Source organism: Betta splendens, chromosome 2 (genome assembly GCF_900634795.4).
Source record: "Betta splendens chromosome 2, fBetSpl5.4, whole genome shotgun sequence".
NCBI classification, from domain to species: Eukaryota; Metazoa; Chordata; class Actinopteri; order Anabantiformes; family Osphronemidae; genus Betta; species Betta splendens.
The window spans coordinates 13,059,133-13,080,528 of NC_040882.2; the positions used below are offsets into that span (position 1 = coordinate 13,059,133).

General features: G+C 41.9%; 4 protein-coding genes across 7 annotated transcripts; all 4 read right to left on the reverse strand.

The window, feature by feature from the left end:
- Nucleotides 1–204: 204 nt before the first annotated feature.
- LOC114848483 (uncharacterized) lies at nucleotides 205–2,572 on the reverse strand. Its single transcript, XM_029138982.2, has 5 exons — nucleotides 2,249–2,572; nucleotides 1,459–2,160; nucleotides 1,226–1,351; nucleotides 1,112–1,155; nucleotides 205–993 (listed from the first exon to the last, which is right to left on the reverse strand). The coding sequence occupies exons 1-5, from the start codon at nucleotides 2,289–2,291 to the stop codon at nucleotides 820–822; spliced, it is 1,089 nt and encodes a 362-aa protein (XP_028994815.1). The 5' UTR covers nucleotides 2,292–2,572; the 3' UTR covers nucleotides 205–819.
- A 1,841-nt stretch (nucleotides 2,573–4,413) lies between these two features.
- Nucleotides 4,414–6,310, reverse strand: LOC114851390 (uncharacterized). The gene is made up of 5 exons (XM_029143250.3): nucleotides 6,091–6,310; nucleotides 5,241–5,909; nucleotides 5,009–5,137; nucleotides 4,842–4,882; nucleotides 4,414–4,746 (listed from the first exon to the last, which is right to left on the reverse strand). Exons 1-5 carry the CDS (start codon nucleotides 6,131–6,133, stop codon nucleotides 4,627–4,629), a joined length of 1,002 nt encoding a protein of 333 aa, XP_028999083.1. The 5' UTR covers nucleotides 6,134–6,310; the 3' UTR covers nucleotides 4,414–4,626.
- Nucleotides 6,311–7,004: 694 nt separating this feature from the next.
- LOC129603810 (uncharacterized) lies at nucleotides 7,005–10,481 on the reverse strand. Of its 2 annotated transcripts, XM_055506960.1 has the most exons (5): nucleotides 8,629–10,481; nucleotides 8,165–8,512; nucleotides 7,975–8,076; nucleotides 7,833–7,867; nucleotides 7,005–7,757 (listed from the first exon to the last, which is right to left on the reverse strand). In XM_055506960.1, the coding sequence occupies exons 1-5, from the start codon at nucleotides 8,687–8,689 to the stop codon at nucleotides 7,641–7,643; spliced, it is 663 nt and encodes a 220-aa protein (XP_055362935.1). In that variant the 5' UTR covers nucleotides 8,690–10,481; the 3' UTR covers nucleotides 7,005–7,640. The 2 variants fall into 2 exon arrangements, with proteins under 2 accessions (XP_055362935.1, XP_055362934.1); XM_055506959.1 differs by having other exon boundaries at nucleotides 7,005–7,867.
- A 2,976-nt stretch (nucleotides 10,482–13,457) lies between these two features.
- On the reverse strand, nucleotides 13,458–17,672 carry LOC114846411 (uncharacterized). 3 transcript variants are annotated; one of them, XM_055506958.1, is made up of 6 exons: nucleotides 17,365–17,672; nucleotides 15,016–17,263; nucleotides 14,871–14,912; nucleotides 14,679–14,780; nucleotides 14,553–14,584; nucleotides 13,458–14,443 (listed from the first exon to the last, which is right to left on the reverse strand). In XM_055506958.1, the coding sequence occupies exons 2-6, from the start codon at nucleotides 15,452–15,454 to the stop codon at nucleotides 14,321–14,323; spliced, it is 738 nt and encodes a 245-aa protein (XP_055362933.1). In that variant the 5' UTR covers nucleotides 15,455–17,263; nucleotides 17,365–17,672; the 3' UTR covers nucleotides 13,458–14,320. The 3 variants fall into 3 exon arrangements, with proteins under 3 accessions (XP_055362933.1, XP_028991159.1, XP_040925841.1); XM_029135326.3 differs by having other exon boundaries at nucleotides 15,016–15,354; nucleotides 15,488–17,672; XM_041069907.2 differs by having other exon boundaries at nucleotides 15,016–17,672.
- Nucleotides 17,673–21,396: the final 3,724 nt, after the last annotated feature.

Genomic DNA, 21,396 nt, shown 5'->3' on the forward strand with positions numbered 1-21,396 from the left:
CCTAAACACAAGCAGACGTCTTATGTACTGTATATGTATCTACTACGTGTTCCTAGCTGACCTGTGAATGTGATCACAAAGTGGCCAGCATGAGTCAGCACATTCATGCACCACTGAGCTGATTGTTTGTCCAAATGGAAAGAGATACTGTAATAACTAAGGTGGTGTTGAGATGTAGAATGCAATGGATGAATGACAACAATGTAATGGCTTCAGTCCTGGCTGTATTTGTCACAAGCACGCTCACATGCACACACACATGAACTCGGGGCACTCGCTTACAGCTCATACGGGGGGACGGGTAATAGTGGCTGCACTTTCCAGGGGGGCTGCTAGTGCCTAAACTACTCAGTTTACTGGGTCGGCTCAACTTAGAGCTTGCGCCAGAGAACCAAAACTAGACCAGAGAGGAGGAGCCAAATGCACAATCACCACACTGAATATTTAATATGGAAACAACACTGAACACGTGACTAGACTAGACTAGACTAGAGGCTAAACTAGAAATATGAACATGAATTCAAAATCACTACTATGCAGGTAAACATAGAAGAGTACAGTTTTCACAATAAACTAAACACGTGAAAATAAACAAAACACAGGACAGCACAAGCCTTTACTAGACAGGACCATGACATCTACAAGCTGTGACAACTATGATGAACTAACAAAGACTGAACTCAAGCTAGGAAGTTAAAAACTTGGTAAATGGGTGAAACAGATTATACAAATTACCCACAGGAATCAAAACAGAAAGTCACATGACGCCAGATCGAGACAAAAAGAACACAACCCAAAACAAAGCTCCTATTGGTGATGTCACTTGCTTTCCTGAAACACTGACTCCAGTGGTCCAGTGTGTCCTACTTGACTCTTTCTGCTGTTTACTCTGGAGTAAACACAAGCATTGACCAGGTTGTTGTCAGGGCGACGTTGCTCATTGTTCCTGTCCAGTTCTAGAGCAGCATAATGGACAGCATCTGCATCTTGGATCTGTTAACGACACATTGATCAAGGGAAATTATGTGCAAAACAAAGACAGGATAATAACAACAAACTATACAAATTTATCAAAGAAATGAAAATGTAATTATGCAATTATATCACTCACCAAAGCATCAGAGGCTGCAACAGATCTCACTTTTGAACCAGACCCTGGGAATCATAGCACAGTGACTAAGCCAGTCAAACCACTCATCAGGTTTACTGGTTGTAGAGACTTTACCTTTGCAGACAGAGCACAACTTTCTCCTCAGCTTGTGCACAACGAACATCAACGAGAGAAGCACGATGATGGAAACTGCCAATGCTGCACTCAGACCATAAATCACTGAGAGTCTGGTTGAACCACCTGGCGTGCATGAGAAAGCATGTATCACATTTCTCTACTATGATTATGGGTTCATGTAATGCAAGGTTTCAGATGATACTGTAGCTGATTTGCAGCTCATCACCTACCTACGATCTCCAGCCTCGTCCCAGGTCCAAACACAATCTCCCCACAGGAAGCCAGAGCGCAGTAGTACGTCCCAGAGTCCGTGGAACTCACCGACTTTATAGCCAGGGTTGCACTGCAGGTTTTGCGTTGAGGCTGTTCCTCTTTGAGGCTTGTGCACCGTTCTTCACTAGGATGCATGATTGCAGGCTGAGAGCCACCGTATCTGAACCAGTAGAGACCCTCATCTCCCTCACATTGTTCAGTATGTACCGAACAGTTCAATCTCACGGCTTCTCCTATCCGATGTGCCACCACTGCTGGCTGCTGAACAACTGTCTGGGTCTTGGACAGTGATGTTTTGACATGAAGGAAAACTCCTTTTCCAAATTCAATGGCAGTAAATTCTAACATCACACAGTAATAAGTTGCTGAATCTGACAGACGAACATCTCTGATGATGAGGTCGTTGGTGTTGTCTTGTACTCCTGCCAGGACTTGAAACCTCTCTTTATAGGCAGGATATATATTGGCTTGTGCACTGTGCTTCATACGTGTTGAAATGATATTCAGTTTGCCTCCCAAGCTTTGCTGGTACCAGGAAACATAAATGATTCCATCATTTTCAGAAGAGCATCGTAAAGTCACATTCTGACCAACGTCAGATGTTATAATCCCACTGTGCTGGATTATACTCAACGTCCTGACAACAGCGGGGAGATGACCTGCATGTAAACACCATAAATTATTAAACTTATTTCAACTTGTACAACTGTTATGCACGCAGATGAAAATTGTGTCTAAAATACTCACATATTCCAATCAGCAGCATAAGAAACATACAAGGTGGCCTCATCCTTGAAGATCTTCAGTTTCTCGTGTGAACTGTCGGAGGCGACCAACTCTTATAGGAAACAGGTGGTTTGTGATTGGCTTAGTTGGCATGTTGGCTTTAGAAAGGTTCAGCCCGATCAGATTTTTGCCGTTGTAACTGGTGGTCATTGGCTTTTTATTGATGACATCCTAGTTTTAGACAACTGGAGCGCAAAAGGTGCATCACGTTGTGCAGGTGGAACCTTTGATTCTCCAATCATGCATCAAGCTTGACACTGCATTTACACATAAGACCCTAAATGGTTCAGTACCCTGAAAATTTGTGTGTGGGAGAGTCCTGGGTAGACAGAAACCAGGTCAAGTGATGCAATAAATATAAAAAAGGTCATGATTTAAAGTTGCTGGATGGTTACACGTGTAAGCCTTGCTAAAAATGTCACACCTCTGCAACTGTCAGGACAAAGCAATGGCCATCCGCACAGACATTACTGAAACTAGTTTAGATCATTACCATGTTTTTTCTATTTAGAATACTTTGAAAAGGCATTCAAATGTTACACCAGACTCTTGCTGATATATTTGCATCCTAAAAGACCACACATGAACACAATTTTTAATAGACTAACACTTCACCTCCAAGCTACAGTAAAGCGTTAGGAGGCCAGTTTAAGACGAAATTGCAATATATTATGAACAAGATGCTAAAAATAGCTGTTGGCTTCCAGCTAAACTCAGCCCCACATCCTCACTGTGAAGGAGGTGGAGCACAATTCAATTCTTGGGTACTACTTGGTGCTTACTACTTAACTGAATTATTTTCAGTTTGAGGCACTTTCTCTGGTGATTCTAATTAGACTTGAAGATCATTTCAAACTGATTTAAAAACTACTTTCCATTGTTCTTGATTTGTAAAAGAAGTGATCATGTGGAAGTCTTGTAATATGTCCAGTGGTCTCATGCAGCAGAAGCAGCTACTGTGTGTGACGCAGATATGTCACTTGATGTGGGTGGTCTGCACGTACACGCTTTTAAAAATAAACACACCGTGGTCAACGCTGTACCTTGTGAAACAGTAGCGTTGGGGCTTTTCTGATCAACTTTCTTTTCTCAGTAGAGGCAGAGCTGCGACTGTGTCACATACAGGAAGCTGTCATATGGTGGTTTGATGACTGCGACTTGGATTAGCTGCCTCTGATTGTTTCAAACCTACTGAATATGGTACATTTAGACATACTGTACATAATGTGTTAAAAATTGTGCAGATCTTTTTTGCATGAAACCTGATCATTTGTTTTTTTTATGTATCCTGTCTTTTTCTTATAACTTCTTAAAATAGGTCACAAACATGGTGAGCAGGCCGACGCACCACCACATCACCTCAGGATTTCTTTTTCCTTGCGTCAATCTTAGGCAGCATTGACTTATCCATTTTATTTCAAATGTCCATCTGATCAGTGCAGCAGTGATACAAATACAGTGACTGATGCTGCTACGAAACAAGACAAACAAACAGCAGCACAAATGCAACCGCATAGACGTCCTGTGGTGAAGGTGGAGGCAAAACCATTTGAACTCTAAAGCAAAGTGGAGTTTTTTCTCTTGTTCAGTCAGAAAACACATCAGTGTCACTGAACAATTGAACAACACCCCCAGTCTTGACTACACAACTCGGAACATGAATACATAAAACATAAAAGCCAAGTTATGTGCACAGTGACAAGGCTGACTTTCTTCCTGGGGGTTGAACCAAGGCTTTTCATGTCAGCTACAGTGGAACCACCCAATGGCTGTGAACAAACAAAGGTGTCTGTCTCTGAACTCTTCAAACACATCATGTAGAAATGTGTAGCCTCTGCTGTGTTTTATCTTCAAATAACTCTTTCCTTTTCAATGTTAGAAAGATGTTGGTCACAGTAAATGGTTGGTACTGGAGAGCAAGCTATAGAGTCATGTTTGCGTACTACCTGTTGTAGGTGGTCTGTTGCCCCCTGTTGACCAAAAGCTTAAGCTGCACACATCTGATGGAAATATAACAATATTTTAGCGGTATCTTTTCCATGTTGACTGCTCTTTTTGTGGGTCCCCCATTTGTTAAGTGATGTGTATAAGAAGAGTGTCAGATCACAAATGCAGTAGGTCAGTAGTTTTTATTTTTATTTTTAAGCATGCAGGCACAAGCTCACAGTTGTAGTTGTAAACTGCTCTCTGCAAGTTTACTGACTAGCTGTATGCAGTAGTGGCAGTGTTAGCAGTTGAAGAGGTTTAGAAACAAATCTCTGTCGGACTGAAATGAAGGATAATTGCACAAGGTGAGACCTCTTCCATAACCTGATTTTCTTGAGATCATTTCAAATGTTTCACAGTCTAACTTCAGAGTAAAGTGTCTCATCCAAATTGCTCTTTGCTCGTCTCCTCTTGCTTTGCATTTTCTTCATGTGCAGAGCTACGTACGGCAGAGCATCAGGTTCTTCAATCTGTAGGAGTCAAAAAATATTAGTAGTAGTAGTTGTAGTTCATAAAATACAAGTGAAAGTACATGTATGTGTTCTGGAGGATTTTTTTAAGTGAACTTACTGTCAGCAGTATCTGGGACACTCCTTTGGGGATGTAACCCTTAAATAAGTCAGATTTAATACTGATTAGTTTGTAGAACTTTAAATCGGCATACGTAGAGCCAATTGTAGCTGCGTGATAGACATTATATGAATTAGGTTGTCTTTGCTTCATCAGAACACCAACCTTTGGACTGAAGATTTCTTTGTCGCACGTTGCAGAGGATACAGGAAAGGATGCTGTTCACGATAACAGACAGAAGCAAAGCTGGAACCAACCAGTGCCTCAAGACAGCAGAAGCGTTAAACTGCTCTCCTGTGAAAAGGGTCAAATTGAGTACGGGTGAAAAACAGATGCAGAAGCAGATGTATATAATTTTTAACATCTAAATCTGAAATGTTTAATGGGTTTTGCTGACCTTCAACATCCAGTTTTGTTCCTTTACCAAACAGTATGTGTCCACATGAAGCCACGGCGCAGTAGTACATCCCAGCATCGGATGAGCTCACTTTGTTCTTAGAAAGACTGTACACGCAGCTCTGTCCTGGAGACCCAACCTCTGAAGTCGTCGAACACTCACTGCTCCTGTGCGTGTGAATGTACATGATTCCCACACTGGAGTTCATCGTGTCTTCTTTGAACCAGTAAACTCTGTGTTCGCTGTCGTTGGTTCCGGTGTGCACGGTGCAGTTCAGAGTCACTGATCCTCCTGACTCCACTGAGTCTGATGCTGGTTGCTGGAGGAAAGACCTGCAACTGGACTGTTTCAAGACCAATAATGTTCCTACTTCAAATTCAGTGATCGCTACGGTGGTTGTGCCACAGTAATACATAGCCGAGTCTGAGTCCTGCACGTTGGAGATCTTCAGATGATAGAAACCATCTCGGGTATAAACCGAAAATCGCTTGTCGTCTTTAAACTGGTTGTGGAAGTTGTTGGATTTGGGTGAAGATTTGTAGAAAGAAGACATGATCTGAGGCTGCTCCCCTGCAACCTGCTTATACCAACACAGATTAGTGGCTCCAGAGTCATGATCACAATGTAACGTCACGTTTTCTCCAAGGCTGGCGTAGAGCACAGCACCATCTAAAGACAAAGATAATGACATAATCACTACAAAGCAATGTATGGCGTTCAACAGTTCAACTTATCTGAGAATTACAAAAATTAATTCCAAATCTCCTGAGTAAGATCTGAGATGAGATACATTTTTAATTTAAATTAAATTAAATTTAATTTAATTTTTAGCACAAAAAGAGAGACTTACAGACTTGATAGAGGGAAATCAAGAGAACATAAACCTTGCACATCCTTCACGCTCGATCTATCTGATTCTTCCAGTGTGTTGGTGGTTGCAGAAAAAGAGGTCGGAGATAAAAGATTCTCCATCAGCGGAAAAGAACAGATTTGTGGGTGGACATATTTGTAAAAAAGGAAGGAAGTGTCTGTACTGTCTGTGTGAAGCTGTTCTCTGACAGCTAAAATCAGTTAAATTTGATTCATGACTGTTTAACTGTGGTTAAACTTTATTGCACTTCTTGTTTGGACGTATTTTCACATAAGCATCGGGTTCTGCCTTTCTCTTCCACACATTACTTTCCACTCATCGCCCTAAGTTGGGAAGAAAAAGAAATAAACGAGCACAACTATGCATTGATCAAATACAGAACTTGTCTGTTAAGCTGTTGTATGCACAACTCCTATTCCAACAAAGATTCTTAGCTGAGTTTTCTGTTACTGCACAGACTTGGACACACTGCTGCTTTCAGTTTCAGAGGTTTCTCAAAAATGCAAAAACGACTCTGAAGTGTGAGTTTTGCAAAGGTTGTGGGGACAATTTTTTTTCTCTTTCATAATGATGACTGCATATTTACAAGGAACTAATCTTACTAGAGGTCTGATTTCCACACCCACTCATTAGGTGGTCTACCACAAAGACGTCTATGCAAAGAAAACATATAAAACTGACTGGAGTGGAAAGAGATGAGATAATAAAAAAGGCAGGTGGGCTCCACATAGAAATTATTTTGTCTGATGTATTGTACATACTGAAGATATGTTGATTGAGATATGTGATTCTTTGACAATTCAAACAATTCCTGCTGGCTATTTGCTCACATATGAATGTTGGGAAAACCATTTCCCGTTCGTTTAAGAAACAATGAAGCGCAGTCTGGTTGAGCTGATGACAAACACATTACTACACAAACTACAGTGTAGTGACGCTCCTGTTGTAAGCTCTCACTAAGTAGTAGGGAAAGATAATGAAGAATTACTCTCTTCTGTGAATGTAAGGACTGATTTATTTTAGTTTATTCTGTGTTACATCAGTGTATCTTCAAGTTTTTAACCCTGAATGTCTTTAGACCTTGTCCTGTGTGTTTGTGATGCGCACAGATGTCAGTCAAACACATTGATGCTGCTTAATGATTTTTCTAATTTTTGAATGTGAAGGCTAATGTTGAGTAGATACGTCTAAGAAACCTTCGACCCAACAGTCCCTGTGCCTTTACCTTTACATGCTCAAATCACTCATGTATTTTCCTGTCAATGATGTGTTGCTCAGCAACTGCTACTGTGCTGCACATCTCATCTTCCCCCAGCAACTAAACTAAAATCAGGGTTCTCTAAAAAAACATTAAGTTGAATGGAAACTTAGGTTTATTTATGATTTAAGCAGAGATAGCACATGCATAATTGTATACATATAGCACAGACTTAAAGAAAGAATATTTTCACAAGGTCAGTGTGATGACAGGGGTCCCTGTCACCAACCACAGAAGAATCAGATCATCCAGTTCCAGTTGTCTCCCTATTTTATCTATTGGCAGCGTTATCAGGCTCCAACTGTGTCTGTGATGCCGGTCTGTGGTTTGTCCTTGGCTTTGGTTTAAAGGTCACTGCAGCATAATTCAGATTATCAGAGCCCAAAGTCTGGAAATGGAAATAACCACAAATGAATAAAAACAAATTACAGATCAATCTAAGGTAAAAATTATTTTTCATTACCTGACTGTGTTGTGGATTCTGTCCATGAACAGGAGCTACATGACAAAATCAGTTTAAAAATATTGTTGTCAGTATGTTAGGTTAACAGTAAATTTTGTAGGAACAAACTTTCTACTAGCCAGCTTTTATAAACTGTAAATACCTTTATGGAGACTGATGATTTTGATAACCAGACCAATGATGACTATAATCAGGAAAATAATTAGACCACTCAGGATCACAGTGATCAATGCACCAAACATTTCTACAAGAAACAAAATTAAATGTTTTTCTTATTGTACTTCATGGTTTAGCAAAAGTCAGACAGTACAAGTAATTTCCATCCTTCTTACCTTGAGTTACCTTCAAATACGTTGCATGAACAATCATTGGTTTTCCATCACAGTTATTTCCACAGAAATACAGTCCGGAGTCGAATAAATCCACATGTTTGATATTGAGGAAGACGGTCTCGGTGCTGGATGTCATAGTAAATCTGTCATTTTTAAATCCATCACAGAACGTAGTGTTCGTATCAGCACTGATCATAGAGGAAATGCAGGTGATGTTGGGTCCACTGCCCAGTTTAAACCAATGTATGTGAGACGGCCAACTGGTAAAGTTGGTACAGTCCAGTGTAACATCTTCACCATGTTGGACCTCCACAATGTGAAACTCAGACACTGAGGCGGAGATCCAGCCTGAAATAAACAGCAATTGATGATAAACATGTCATTTAATAGAAACGAGCAGTCAATACATTTCAGTTATGTCGTATTAAACTATTGAAGGAAACACCATCAGTTGTATTACTTACTAAAGAAGTAGACGAAAGCTGTTAGCAAGGTGAAGTTCATCGTTCTGACAAAGCACCACATACACTAGACGGTCTCGAATGAACTGTGCAGTGGTGAGAGTGATCACCACCTAAAGAGGTCGAGCTTCTTATGTCCGCTTTGTCAAAGTACAGTAAACGCAGGGGGATGGGTGTAGAAAGGTACTGTAGGGAGAAAAGTTATTATTACGCTGATTATTTAAGGAACACTTTGACGATTTTTAATGGGTGTTGACCAAAACGATCTTGTGTAGTATTTAAGAATGAAGGGACAATCAGATACCTCCATAGTTTCTATGCAGAGAAATTATCATTTATTCCTCTGCAGAAAGCTGAAACAGACCAGAGGCCTTTTGCTTTGGTCTCACAGACTACAACTATTGCTTTAAATGATAATTTCTATTTCTACTGGAGATAATTTCTCAAGGTATGTTAAAGTTAGTTTTTTCAGTGTTATAGAGAAATATTATATAACTATTAACTATTAAATTTAACTATTGTTTTACCTGAAAGCTGTTACGGTGACGGTTTTTAAGGTGTCAGACCGGGATAATCCAACAACAACTTTGATAATAGCATGGGTCCAATGGATCACCTCCCCTCTGCGCTCTGGTGGAGCAAACGATTAGGTGGGGTGTCCAGCACGGCAGGGAGGGCCTCAATGGCGGCCTTTACACGGGCTCCAACCACGCAACATGCTGGAAGTATGAGCTGGGGTTCCTCCGGTTCAGACTCGTGGATTCGGGAGAGAGCATCTGGCTTGCCGTTACTGGTTCCTGGACGATAGGACAGGTGAAAGTTAAAACGTCCAAAGAACAGTGATCATCGAGCTTGATGGGAGTTTAGCCGTTAGCTATCCGATGGCTGTTTGTAAGTGCTCAAGGTTTTTATGATCGGTGTAAACGATAAACGGTTGCTCAGCTCCTACTAGCAATGCGCCACTCTTCCAGAGCACTTACGTGACATGAACGCGCACGGATGAAGCTTGCCATCAGCCAGGTCCCGTTGTGAGATCCCCCCGATGCCGGAATGCCTGGACGTGTCTATCTCCAACATGAGCGCACGAGCCGGGCCTGGCAGTTGAAAAATGGGCACGGACGTAAAACTCTTCTTGAGGCACTAGAAGGCCTCCTCTGTCTCTGTTGACCACTGCAACTGAACCTTCAGTGAGAGCATGAAGGGGAGCGGCAAGAGAGCAGAACCTACGGATGAATCTGCGGTAGAAGTTGGCGAATCTCGAAAAAAAAGCTCGAAGGCGGAAGACAATAAGTAACTTCATTGAGGCCGCTGTAATCGATGTAGGGTCGGAGTGATCTGTCCTTGTTACCCACGGAGAAGGGTAAATTATCGAAATTGATTACCTTGGGTGTGGGGTCCGACGTGAGTTTGTCCACTGGGCGGACTGGACCCGACCTTGGATCGACGACAGGAGCGAACGCAATCGGTGCCCCACTCCTCTATCTCTCTGGTTCTCCAGTTCTGGCGTGGGTTGTGAAGGGGTAACCAAGTGTGGCCCAGCACAACTGGGTGGTAACAGGCAGGAACAATGAGAAAGTGTCAAGATCCTGGGCTGGCTCTGCCCGCCATCCTGTTATTTTTTACCCTGGACCACATCTTCTCCCTGACCATGCCATGCCTCTCTTTCCCTCTGTAGTCTCCAGGCAATCAGCCCAACTCTCCACTTCTGTGCTTCCCCTCTGCCTCCCTTTAAGGACTCCTGCAGCCCAGCACTCCTGTGCTCGGTCATTGTCACATCATCTCCCCACGCTGCTCACGTCAGGTCGGTTCCTGCATTGGACCTTTTTTTATCATCGCCATCACCCATTCACGGCACTATGGACATGAACCATCAATGGGTATGGTTGCCTGTTTGTCAGGCGTTGCTTGGCATGTAAGACGTGCAAAGGCACCTATAAACTGATTCATGCGTTGTAGTAGCCTTTTGTCGTTCATTCCATTCCTAAGCCTTGTTGTTCATGCCGTAGCCACGTTTGCTCATGCCATTGCCTTAGCCATGTTTTGCCCATGCCATTCCACAGCCTCGTTTTGTTCAGGCCATGCCTTAGCCACGTTGGGAGCTTCTTCTGAGTTCTACGTGTTAACTTTTGTTTTGGTTATGTTATTAGGTGTTTTGCCTCCTGATGTATTTAGTTGGTTTTAAAGGAGTGTTTTTTGCTTCATGAAATAAACTGTTTTCAGTGATTATGGCCCGCACTGGCTCTGATTCGGTCCAACTGCACCCACACAGTCTCGATCTGCCATGTTGTGTGGCGGATCGTGACAGAAAGGCAATCTCCTCCTGTGGTCATCAGGAAACGGCAGCGAAATGGGGGTGGTATGATGCGTGACTCTCCAGAGGCAACATCCATCCAACGCCATGGTCTCTAAGGTTGGTGAAATGGGAACGGTAACTACCCCTAGCTTCTCGGCTAATTCAGCATCCATTGAACATTCATGGATCCAGTTGTGAACATTAAAGTCTGTGTAACTTACCTTCTGGTCTCCGTCCCCATGCATGTGGGTCAGATTCGTCAATCTGCCTGACACATAATGATTCTATTGACAATTTCAGTATGACCCTGTTAAGCCCTCCTTAAGGTGCCAACACACCACACTGTCATTAAAGACCTACAGGATGCTACAGGTTGTGTCACTTGTTTTGACAAGGAAAAAACCTCCGTAACAGCAGGTGGCAGCAATCTGAATGTTTCATTGTAAGAAAGAAACCACACCTACAAGTGTAGTTCACAAATATTGTGTTTACATGTGTGTCTCATTGTGAGTATTTCTACTGAGCAGCTGTGTATTTGACTGAGAGAGAGAGACATGAGACAGTGGAGGTACAGATGCTCATCAAAAGGACAACTGTCAGTTGTTATGTAATGAATCTTGTCTCTCTGAGAAGGGTGGAATAAAACTAAGAGAAAGAGATGTGTCTACATGAGGTTTATTCTTTGCCAAGAAGGTAAATCAATGTTACAGAATCCTGGTTCAGTATGAGTCAACAAATAAACATACAGTACAGTAGCAGGTGTGTAACAACATAAACACAGGTCACAATGATCTACAGTACAGACGTCCATTTTCTAAGTGGATTGAAGAAAGCATTAGTCTTTTTGGCTAATTAAACTAATACTGTAGTAAGATCTGTCACATTAAGGATTTTAATAACGTTACATTTTGTAATATACCTTCTTGACCTGCCATTCCATGTCTCCAAATGTGTGTCTGATGCAGTTCTTTAGTCTGTCTTTGGCCTTAATTTGAAAGTCACTGCAGCAAAATTCTGATTATCAGAGCCTAAAGTATTTTGACACAAACTATTGCTGGCTAAACTTTTTAAAAACTGTAAACGTGTGAGGAGTTTCATTCTGTTCATACCGTCATGGAGTCTAATGATTTTGACAACCTGAGTAGTGATGACTATGAGGACCATAGTCACACCACCCAGTATCACACAGGTCAATGCTGCTAATCTATTTAAAATGTCTACGAAAAACATATTTACAATTTTTTACCTTTTCTGTTTTACTTGGTTTCATTTTAGCAAATTGTCAGACAGCAGAAGTAATTTCCATTATTCTTACCTTGAGTTACCTTCAAATATGTTGCATGAACAATCTTGGTTTTCTATTACAGCTATTTCCACAGAAATAGTCCACAATGGAATAAATCCACGTTTGATATTGAGGAAGACGATCTCTGTGTTGGATGTCATAGTAAATCATTTTAAATCCACCACAGAAAGCAGTGTTGGTATCAGCACTGATCATAGAGGAGATGCAGGTGATGTTGGATCCACTGCCCAGTTTAAACCAGTGTACATGTACAGTATGTGGCATGGCAAACTGGTAAAGTTGGTACAGTCCAATGTAACATCTTCACCATGTTTGATCTCCACAGTTTGAAACTCAGACACTGAGGCGAGATCCAGCCTGAAATGAAAAGCAAGTGATGATGAACATGTCATTTAATAGAAACGAGCAGTTTACACGTTTTAGTTATGTCATTAAAGTACTGAAGGAAACGCCATAAGATGTAGTACTTACTAAAGACGTAGACGACAGCTGTTATCAAGGTAAAGTGATCGTTCTGCGTAGACAAAGCACCACAGATGTAATTTCAGCCAATCTGAGAGCTGAGCGTGGTCACAGCAGTAAGAGCTCAGACTTTATGTTCAACGCTTTCAGGGAGATGAGTGCAGAAATGTAGCTAAGCTTCACTAAGCTATTAATGTTATTATGTATATAAGTGTATTATAGAGAAATTTTGTATGGAGCATGGAGTATTTGTAAGACGTCTTATGTGAAAATTGTTAAAGTAAATTTAAATGTATTTATATAGCAGTAAATACAACAAATGTTGTATTTATGTAGACACAAATAGACACAAATCTATGTTTACATAGACAAAAGTTGTATAGACAAAATATTAAATCCATTGAACAGCACTAAGCAGCAGAGGAGAGGACAAACTATGAACCATAACCTTTTTAATTGAAGAAACCTCAATCAGATCTGGTGGAGGCAGAGAAAAGAACATCAAGCATCAAAAAACAACAGTCAGTCAGCGAAAACCTCCTCCTCTGAGCTCTAGGAATATGGAAGTCACAGCGGAACAACAAACTAAACCAATATATGTTGATAGTGATGCATTTTTATCATTTTTATATATATATATATAAAATAAATAAATAAATATATATATATATATATATATATATATATATATATATATATATATATATATATATATATATATATATATATATATATATATATATATATATATATATATATATATATATTAGTTCATTTTGAGGTTGATGGCAGCATCATCTGTCAAAAAAGCTGGAAATGTTTACTAATGTGTACAAATCACCGGGACAGTAGTTGCTCAAAAGCCCTGGGGCCTCAGAGAACTGCGTAAGTAGAAATGTATCGACCTCCACTGAGTGCAAATCTACGCCTGTTTCCTTCGTACATCCCAATCAAGGTAGAGATGAGCGCAGATGATTGAGTATATACATGCTATTCATTTAAATACGGTCTGCGTCTGAGCCGGACCGTGTGTGCAGGTGTCAATGCTGCAGGTTCCGCACAGCAGCGTAAATAAAAAAAGTGGTGGACATGAAGCAAAGGGCGGCTGATTACAACCAAAGTGTCAGCAAAACAGGCTGAGGAGAAGGAGAAAACCTGACACTGTGTTCAGCCACTAATAGGAAGTCTTACATTAAACCACCCACTAGTGTTGACGCTGAAGACAGGATGATATTTGGGGACGCACAATGTCTATACTTGAAGCAGCTGCACAGTGAATGCTTTCATGTGACACTGCAGATGTGTTGAGATGCACCAGGCGTATTTTCACAAGTTCACAAGCGTTTACACCAAGATTAGTCACACGTTTGTGTCAGAAGTGTACCGATATTTATTTAAACATATCACTAATACAAACACTTCTTCTTTTCACTTCTGTAAAGTTCAGCGCGTGCATCTCACCCTTTGCTGCTCTGCTGCAGATTCTCTTCAATCTGTTGTCACTAAAGTCAGGTCACAGGTAGACAGTGACAAACACCAAGCCTCTTTGGTTGTTCACTCATTGCAGTACTGTAAGTTCCCATCAGAACACAGCAGTAGATCAGTCTGATAAGAGCAGCAGTTGCTCTGTGAGTCTATCTGCTGGCAGCGTAAGTAACATGAGTCTCCACTTGTCTCTGTGATGCAGGTCTCCTGCTTCTTACTGCTGGTGAAAACACACTCAGTGCTGCAGCCTTCAGGTCGTCACAGTCCACTTTCTGTAAATCAGAGTAGAAACAGTTACATGTGACAAAAAGCTGAGGTTTAAAGATAGAAATGAATTCATTTGTTATGATTCAGGGATTTTTGTTATACAGGAATCTTTACCTCATGTTGTGGATTCTGCTTGTCACCAGAAACTGGGTAGGAGATAATATTTTGTATTAAATTGTCATTATATCTACATCTCACTGAATTATGTTATTGGTCTGTATAAAACAACCCATAAATTACCTATTGGACAGTTCTTGACAACAATGACAGCCACAGGGAGGAAAAGAATAAAACCACCAAGGATCAGCAGTATCAGCACATAAGTGGTTTCACCAGGTGGTTCTACAACAAACAGCGTATTTAGACAGACACAGCTCAGTAACTTCACGATTTCATAAGAGAATGAGTGAGACTTTGTCCAAATGTCCTTACGTTGTGGTTCCTCGTTGTCAGTCCACTTATCACTGTCTTTTTCTGACAAGAGGACAAATTCAGCCTTGATTTAGTTTTGATGATGTAAATACATTTACAATGTGTAGACAGTTATAAAATGACCTGACTTTAGGGATCATTCTACCTCCAACATTTAAATAAATCACATCTAGTAACGGTTTCCCGCCTTCTGAAAATCCGCAGAAGTAAAGTCCAGAGTCGGATGAATCCACTTGTTTGACTTTGAGTATGAGAGTCGTCGTGTTGGATCTCATGTCGAATTTTTTGTCGTGAAATCCCTGACAGAAATCGGCTTTGCTGTAGGATCTGGTCATAACAGCGACACAGCTGGCCTGGGTCCTGTTGACCAGCCTGAACCAGAAGGTCATGGTTTCAGATTTAGAAATGTTAGGACACAGCAGGGTGACATCGTGACCAGGCTTGACCTGCACAGTGTGTGAGAGAGAACCTGAGGAGATCCAGCCTGCAACAAGCGACAGAGACACCAAGATGTCGAGATATGTTACGGTAAAAGTGAAAGCGTTTAACGAAATACATTTTTTAACTACACTATGTCTGCACATAAAGACACAAAGTAATGTATTGGCAGTACTTACTGAGGCTGCAGAGAGTTAAAGCTATTATCAAGTTAGACTTCATCACTGTGCGTGTAACAATGAAGCTCTGTGACTTCCCCAAACTACTTTTTTCCCCAGGAAGCACGTGGTTTTGTCTTGAGGAGGGGAAAGTTGGTGTATTTGTCTTAACTGATTACTTTGTTGCTTGGTGACGATTTTTAGCCAGAAATGCAGACTGATTCATTAGATTATGTATTTCCTCAATGTAGAGTCACGAAAACTCAAAATGAAAACAGCAAGTAATGGTGAACATGCCAATTCACAGAAACAAGAAGTTCATAGATTATATTGTGAGAATAAATTTCTGAAGGACTTTATCAAAGTAAAGTAAACGCTTTCAGGCCGATGGTGCCGAAATCTAACAACATCTACGACAGTGAAAAGTTATTAATGGTTTAGATCATCAGTAGTCATTCACATGTTTTACATGGACATATTCTATGTATTTCTTTAACATCAACCATCAAAAGACAACAAAGGAGCACTGGCTCCTGAGCTCTAGGAACCACAAATACGCTGGTTCACAGCCCTGGCTTTTTGCCCTTCGCCCTGGATTCTGCTGGTTAGGGTGAACAGAAGACAGTATGTTTAGTTTAGTTGACACAGTTGTAATTGTATGTACATCTCACTGAAATATGTCATTGGTCTGTATATAAAACAACTCATAAATTACCTGTTGGCTTTGATTTTCTTTAGATGATGTACATACATTTACAATGTGTAGGCGTTAGTGATCATCCTACCTTCCATATTTAAATAAATCACATCTAAATTCGGTTTCCCACCTTCTGAAAATCCACAAGTATAGATAGATAAATATTTATCAGCCCATTCGTACGGGCCAGTAGGTGCCTGCTCTACCTACTCGCTAACAGCTAGCTAAGTCGCTACGTTTAGCAGCTTTGGACGTTATTGTGGTTAGGATTAGGGTTACAGTAGATAACGGGTGGGGGGTTCAGGTTACGGTTAGCTAACACAATACAGCTAGCTAGTTGCTAAGTTATGCTCGCTAATTAATCAAAATCAAAAACTTCAATCCTCCCGTCTGAACAACAATCGCTCAACAGCGCCCCTATTGACTCTGCTGGTTAAATCATCCGAGCCATGATCTACCTTACGGATGACGGCGAACTACTGCACCTATTCACCGCTGCCAGCAGGTAGATGGGCACCTACCGGCTCATACGTATGGGCTGATAACCACTGATAATGACCACTGAATGGCGTAATAAAGTCCGAAGCGGCTCTACATACATACAGTACTGTAGATACTATTTCTTTGTTAATTAATTTTTTAGACGTGTTTGGTGGAACAACTGGATTTGGACCAGTTTTACGAAGTTGACAGTCCAAACTCTTCTGTCACTGCAATTGACATTTCAAGTTACCTCTTTCAGGGCTGTTAGAATAAATCGATACATTGTATCAGAAAGGCCTCAATTTTTTTTTCACAGTTGCCACAATTGGCTAGAAGACTGGTCTCATGGGAAGCTTTGCAGTTTTAATTACATTAGTCATAGACACTCATCCAGGAATTTGAGGGCTTCCTTCAGGGGGCCAGTGGACGGAGCCTTCACTTTGATGGTTCTGTCTGCTGGACCCCTCTGGGAACTGGCGATCTCCCAAAGTTCCTCATACTTAGCCACATACACATACATTTAGGGCCGGGCGTGGGCTCTTTCACTGGGGCCTGGGGGTGCGGCCAGTTGTGGCCTCGCCACTGGCCCTGGTTGGGAGATCACCACCCATATTTAACTGCACACTGACATTTAGGGTGAGGGGACACACCGTCAGCCAGCGGTCATGCTCCTGGAGGTGTCCCCCACTTTCAGTGCACTCTAGTTTAACACACTCACGTCCAAGCTGGGTTGCAGGGTTCTGGGGTGCCTTTTCTGCTGCCCTCTGCTTCTTCTGGGTTGGGGGGCGGGTCTTAGGAGGAGCTGCAGTCCCTGCCTGGGGCCACATGGGCGGCAGGCCGGAACTGAAGGTGTGTGGGCTCCCTGGCTGCTAGGATTCTTTCCTCTGCTTGTTGGATGGGCGTAGTGGCCAAGCCCCTCACATCACCCTGGCTTCCACAAGTGGCATTGTTCATGCACCAACGTCTGCCTCACCCTTTGGGTGAATTATATTAAGCTACAGCTTCACTAACCTTGTAGTGGGACACTTTCCAAACCCAACTGGAAATTGTGGTGTTGTATGTCATGGCTATTATTAAGTAGTATGAGATATGTACTGTATAACAATACTTATGTGTATGTAAATGATATATGTATAAGTTTCTATGAGTATGTGCACGTACAGTACAGTACCTTAACACTATTATTGGTATTAGTATTAATCTCCAAGGTAAACCACAGTACAACAGTTGTTTAGTTATGAATGTGTTAGCCTAAGGTACATCCCTGCTTATTTATTTTGCTCAGATTGTTTACTTAACAGATTTGTTTGGTTTTAGCAGCTGGTTGTAACCCTACCCCACACCCCTCCTCCCACACACACACCCCAAAGCAGAAACGTAACCTGTCCACCAACATAGCAACATCACACATATTTAGGATTAGCTAAATAAAACATTAAATACACCATTAATCAAGAAGTGTATATATATTTCTTATATACTCGTCCTGTAGAAGCAAAGCTGTGCATCACGATACGGCATTCAGCCTAATACATGCTGCTTGTTAAACTGCTGGACAGAACATAAAAAAGAAGACTGGTCTCATGAAATCCAGATGCAACACATCAGTGTCTATAGATTATTACTTGTACTTTCTAACTTCAACTCTGAAAACAGTGTTTTATCAATTTTCCTTCTGTCACTCGTCTCAAAATAAATGTGGTTGTGTTTTCTCCTTTTCTGCAGAAAATCTGTTGAGTGGAGTCAGAATTGGGATTCTACAGTAAGAGAGAGATAGATTTCACACAGATAAGCCTTGATAATGAGTTGATCAGAACCAATACAGTGGCTGATACATGATGAAAAGGTGATGATACCAACTCTTATACAGCACCTGACTGAAACCCCTTTCTGACAACAAGGACAACAATGACCTTTGTGACGACGACAGTCACAGTGCTGAGGATCAGGGTCATCAGGGTTGTTTCTTCACCAGACTCTTCTACAAAAAGGATGCTCAGAATAAACTGTGCTGTAGAACCATACACCAATTGTTGGGAGAGAACGTCTTCATAAAACAATGCCCCAACCATACCTTGAACATGTAAATATGTTGAACTGACAATCACAGAGTGTTTGTTTATGTAATTATAATCCACAAAAGTACAGCCCAGAGTCAGATGCGTCCACATGCTTAATTTTGAAAAAGAGAGTGGACACGTTGGATGTCGCTTCGAATTTGCTCTGTTCGTGCTGCCCACAGAATGATGCGGGTTCATTGGCGCTGTACATGTAGGAAATGCAGCGAGGCTGGGTTCTGTTATATAGTTTGAACCAGATTATCTGAGTAGGGGAACTGCTAAAATTGGAGCAGAGCAGCGAGACGTCTACACCAGACCGAATATCCACAGTGCGAAACTCAGAGTCTGAGACGGAGACGTAACCTGAAAAAGACAAGTTCAGTTCAGAGAGATGTGGCTTTTACCTTAGAAGCCATGACATACACATAGACACTCAATGTGACAGCTAAATGGAGTCTAGTTCATATTTTTGAATCAATAAATTACTTACTGAGGCTGCAGAGAAGAAGAGGTGTGATTATAGTGGCTTTCATCTTACTGTAAAGATGCTTAAACCGAGTTCCACTGCCAGACATAATAACACAATAGGCTGCGAATCGTTCGGGCTGTGTTTAGTTCAATGACACCTCCAACGAAAAGGCGTAGTTTGTGCTCTTCGTGTTCCTTTGTGGGCCAGTGGTCACGTCAGCAGCCAGTGCTGCTGTTGTGGTTGAAGGTTAGGGCCATTGTCTTGCTGAAACTGTTCAGTTGAGCTGTTTCTCAGGTTGTTCTAAGAAGAGTCAACAAGATCAGTCAAGTCTGAATAGAATGCTTTACGAGCGACTGTGATTATTAGAACTAGTTTACAGTCATCAATGACAGAAAAGCTGCTCCAAATGCAACACTATAAGGTGACGTGAGGAACATTCTTCAGAATTATCCTGTTAGTTAGTTAGCTCTTATACATACTAGTGAAATATCCTGTCCAACATCCACAATATTGTAGATCAAATTGAATTATCATTGAGATCCCATTGTTACCCACTGATAACCTGGACATGCAGCATGTGCAGCACCTGTCGTTTGCTTCTGTGCATTTAATTTATCATTGCCTTTCTGTGTATTATGAGCTGAGCTTCTTTTCTTCAGTCTTTCAAAACTTAACCCTCCCACCTGCTCCACCTGTACTTCGTGAGCTGCATTAGACACATTACGCTGCTGTCTCGGTTTATTGGTTAATGCCTTCGGTTGTGTGAGCATGAGCTCACACATCCTCTGCTGCATGAGGTTTTTTGCAGAGCTGAAGGACAGTGCTGCTGTGGCTTTCGATTTGGGTCTCAGGCGCAACGTTCACACCACAGTAGAATACATGGGGAGTGGGTATGTGTTTGAAACATAGCTAGGGACAGGAAGTAACTTGTTTTTAATTCAAACTTACAGTGTTGGCCCTAGCCATTTTGGTGCAGTTTGGTGATAACAAAAGCTGTATGACAGCCGCTTAGAACGGTGTCCCCTCGGCACCCTAGGTTACTGCCTGCCCAGAGAAGGCCTTGCAAACTTAGGTTAAACCTTTTCTGTGGTACGACTTTAAAAATCTGTCAGTCCTCCTTTAAAAGCTGAACTGTCTTGATCTGAACCCAAGTGGTCTTATGTTATTGGACCTCTGTGCTAGGCACAGTCTGGCCATAAATAACACCATGGTCGAACATAAGGGTGTCCAAGAGTGCACAGGGCACCAAGACACCCTAGGCCGGAGGTCGATGATAGACTTTGCAGTCGAGTCATCTGACCTTCAGCCATATGTTTTGGACACTCGGGTAAAGAGAGGGCCTGAGCTGTCAACTGATGACCACCTGGTGGTGAGTAGGATCCGCTGGCAGGGAAGAAGTCTGGAACTAGAGTGTGAGGGTCTGTTGGAAATGTCTGGCTGAACCTTTAACTCTCACCACCAGGAGAGCTTTAACCAGATTCCAAGGGAGGCTGGGGACATTGTGTCTAAGTGGACCATGTTCTCCGGCTCCATTGTCAATGCAACCATTCGGAGCTGTGGACGCAAGGTCTTCGGTGCCTGTCATGGTGGCAATTCCCAAACCCGGTGGTGGACGCCAGAGGTAAGGGATGCCATCAAGCTGAAGAAGGAGTCCTATCAGGTCTGGATGACTTGTGGGACTCCTGAGGCAGCTGATGAGTACCAACGGGTAAAGCGTGCTGCAGCCCATGCTGTTGCAGAGGCAAAAACTCGGGCCTGGGAGGAGTTTGGGGAGGCCACCGAGGCGGACTGCCATTTGGCCTCAAAGAGATTCTGGTAAACCATTTGACGCTTCACAAAGGGGAAGCAGTTCTCCACCAACTCTGTTTTTAGTGGAGCTGGTCAACTGTGGATGTTATCTGATGGTGGAAGGAGTACTTTGAGTGCAAGTATCTTAGGATCTTGTTCACGAGTAAGGGAAGGATAGAGCGTGTGACTGACTGACGGATCGATGTGGCAGCTGCAATAATGCGGTTGGTGTACAGATTCGTCGTGGTGAAGAGGGAGCTGAGCCAAAAGACAAAGCTCTCAATTTACCTGTTAATCTACGTCCTATCATCAACTATGGTCATGAGCTTTGGGTCATGACAGAAAGGACAAGATTGCGGATACAAGGGACCGAAATGAGCTTCACAGGGTGTCTGGAGGCTGCCTTAGAGATAGGGTAAGGAGCTCTGTCATT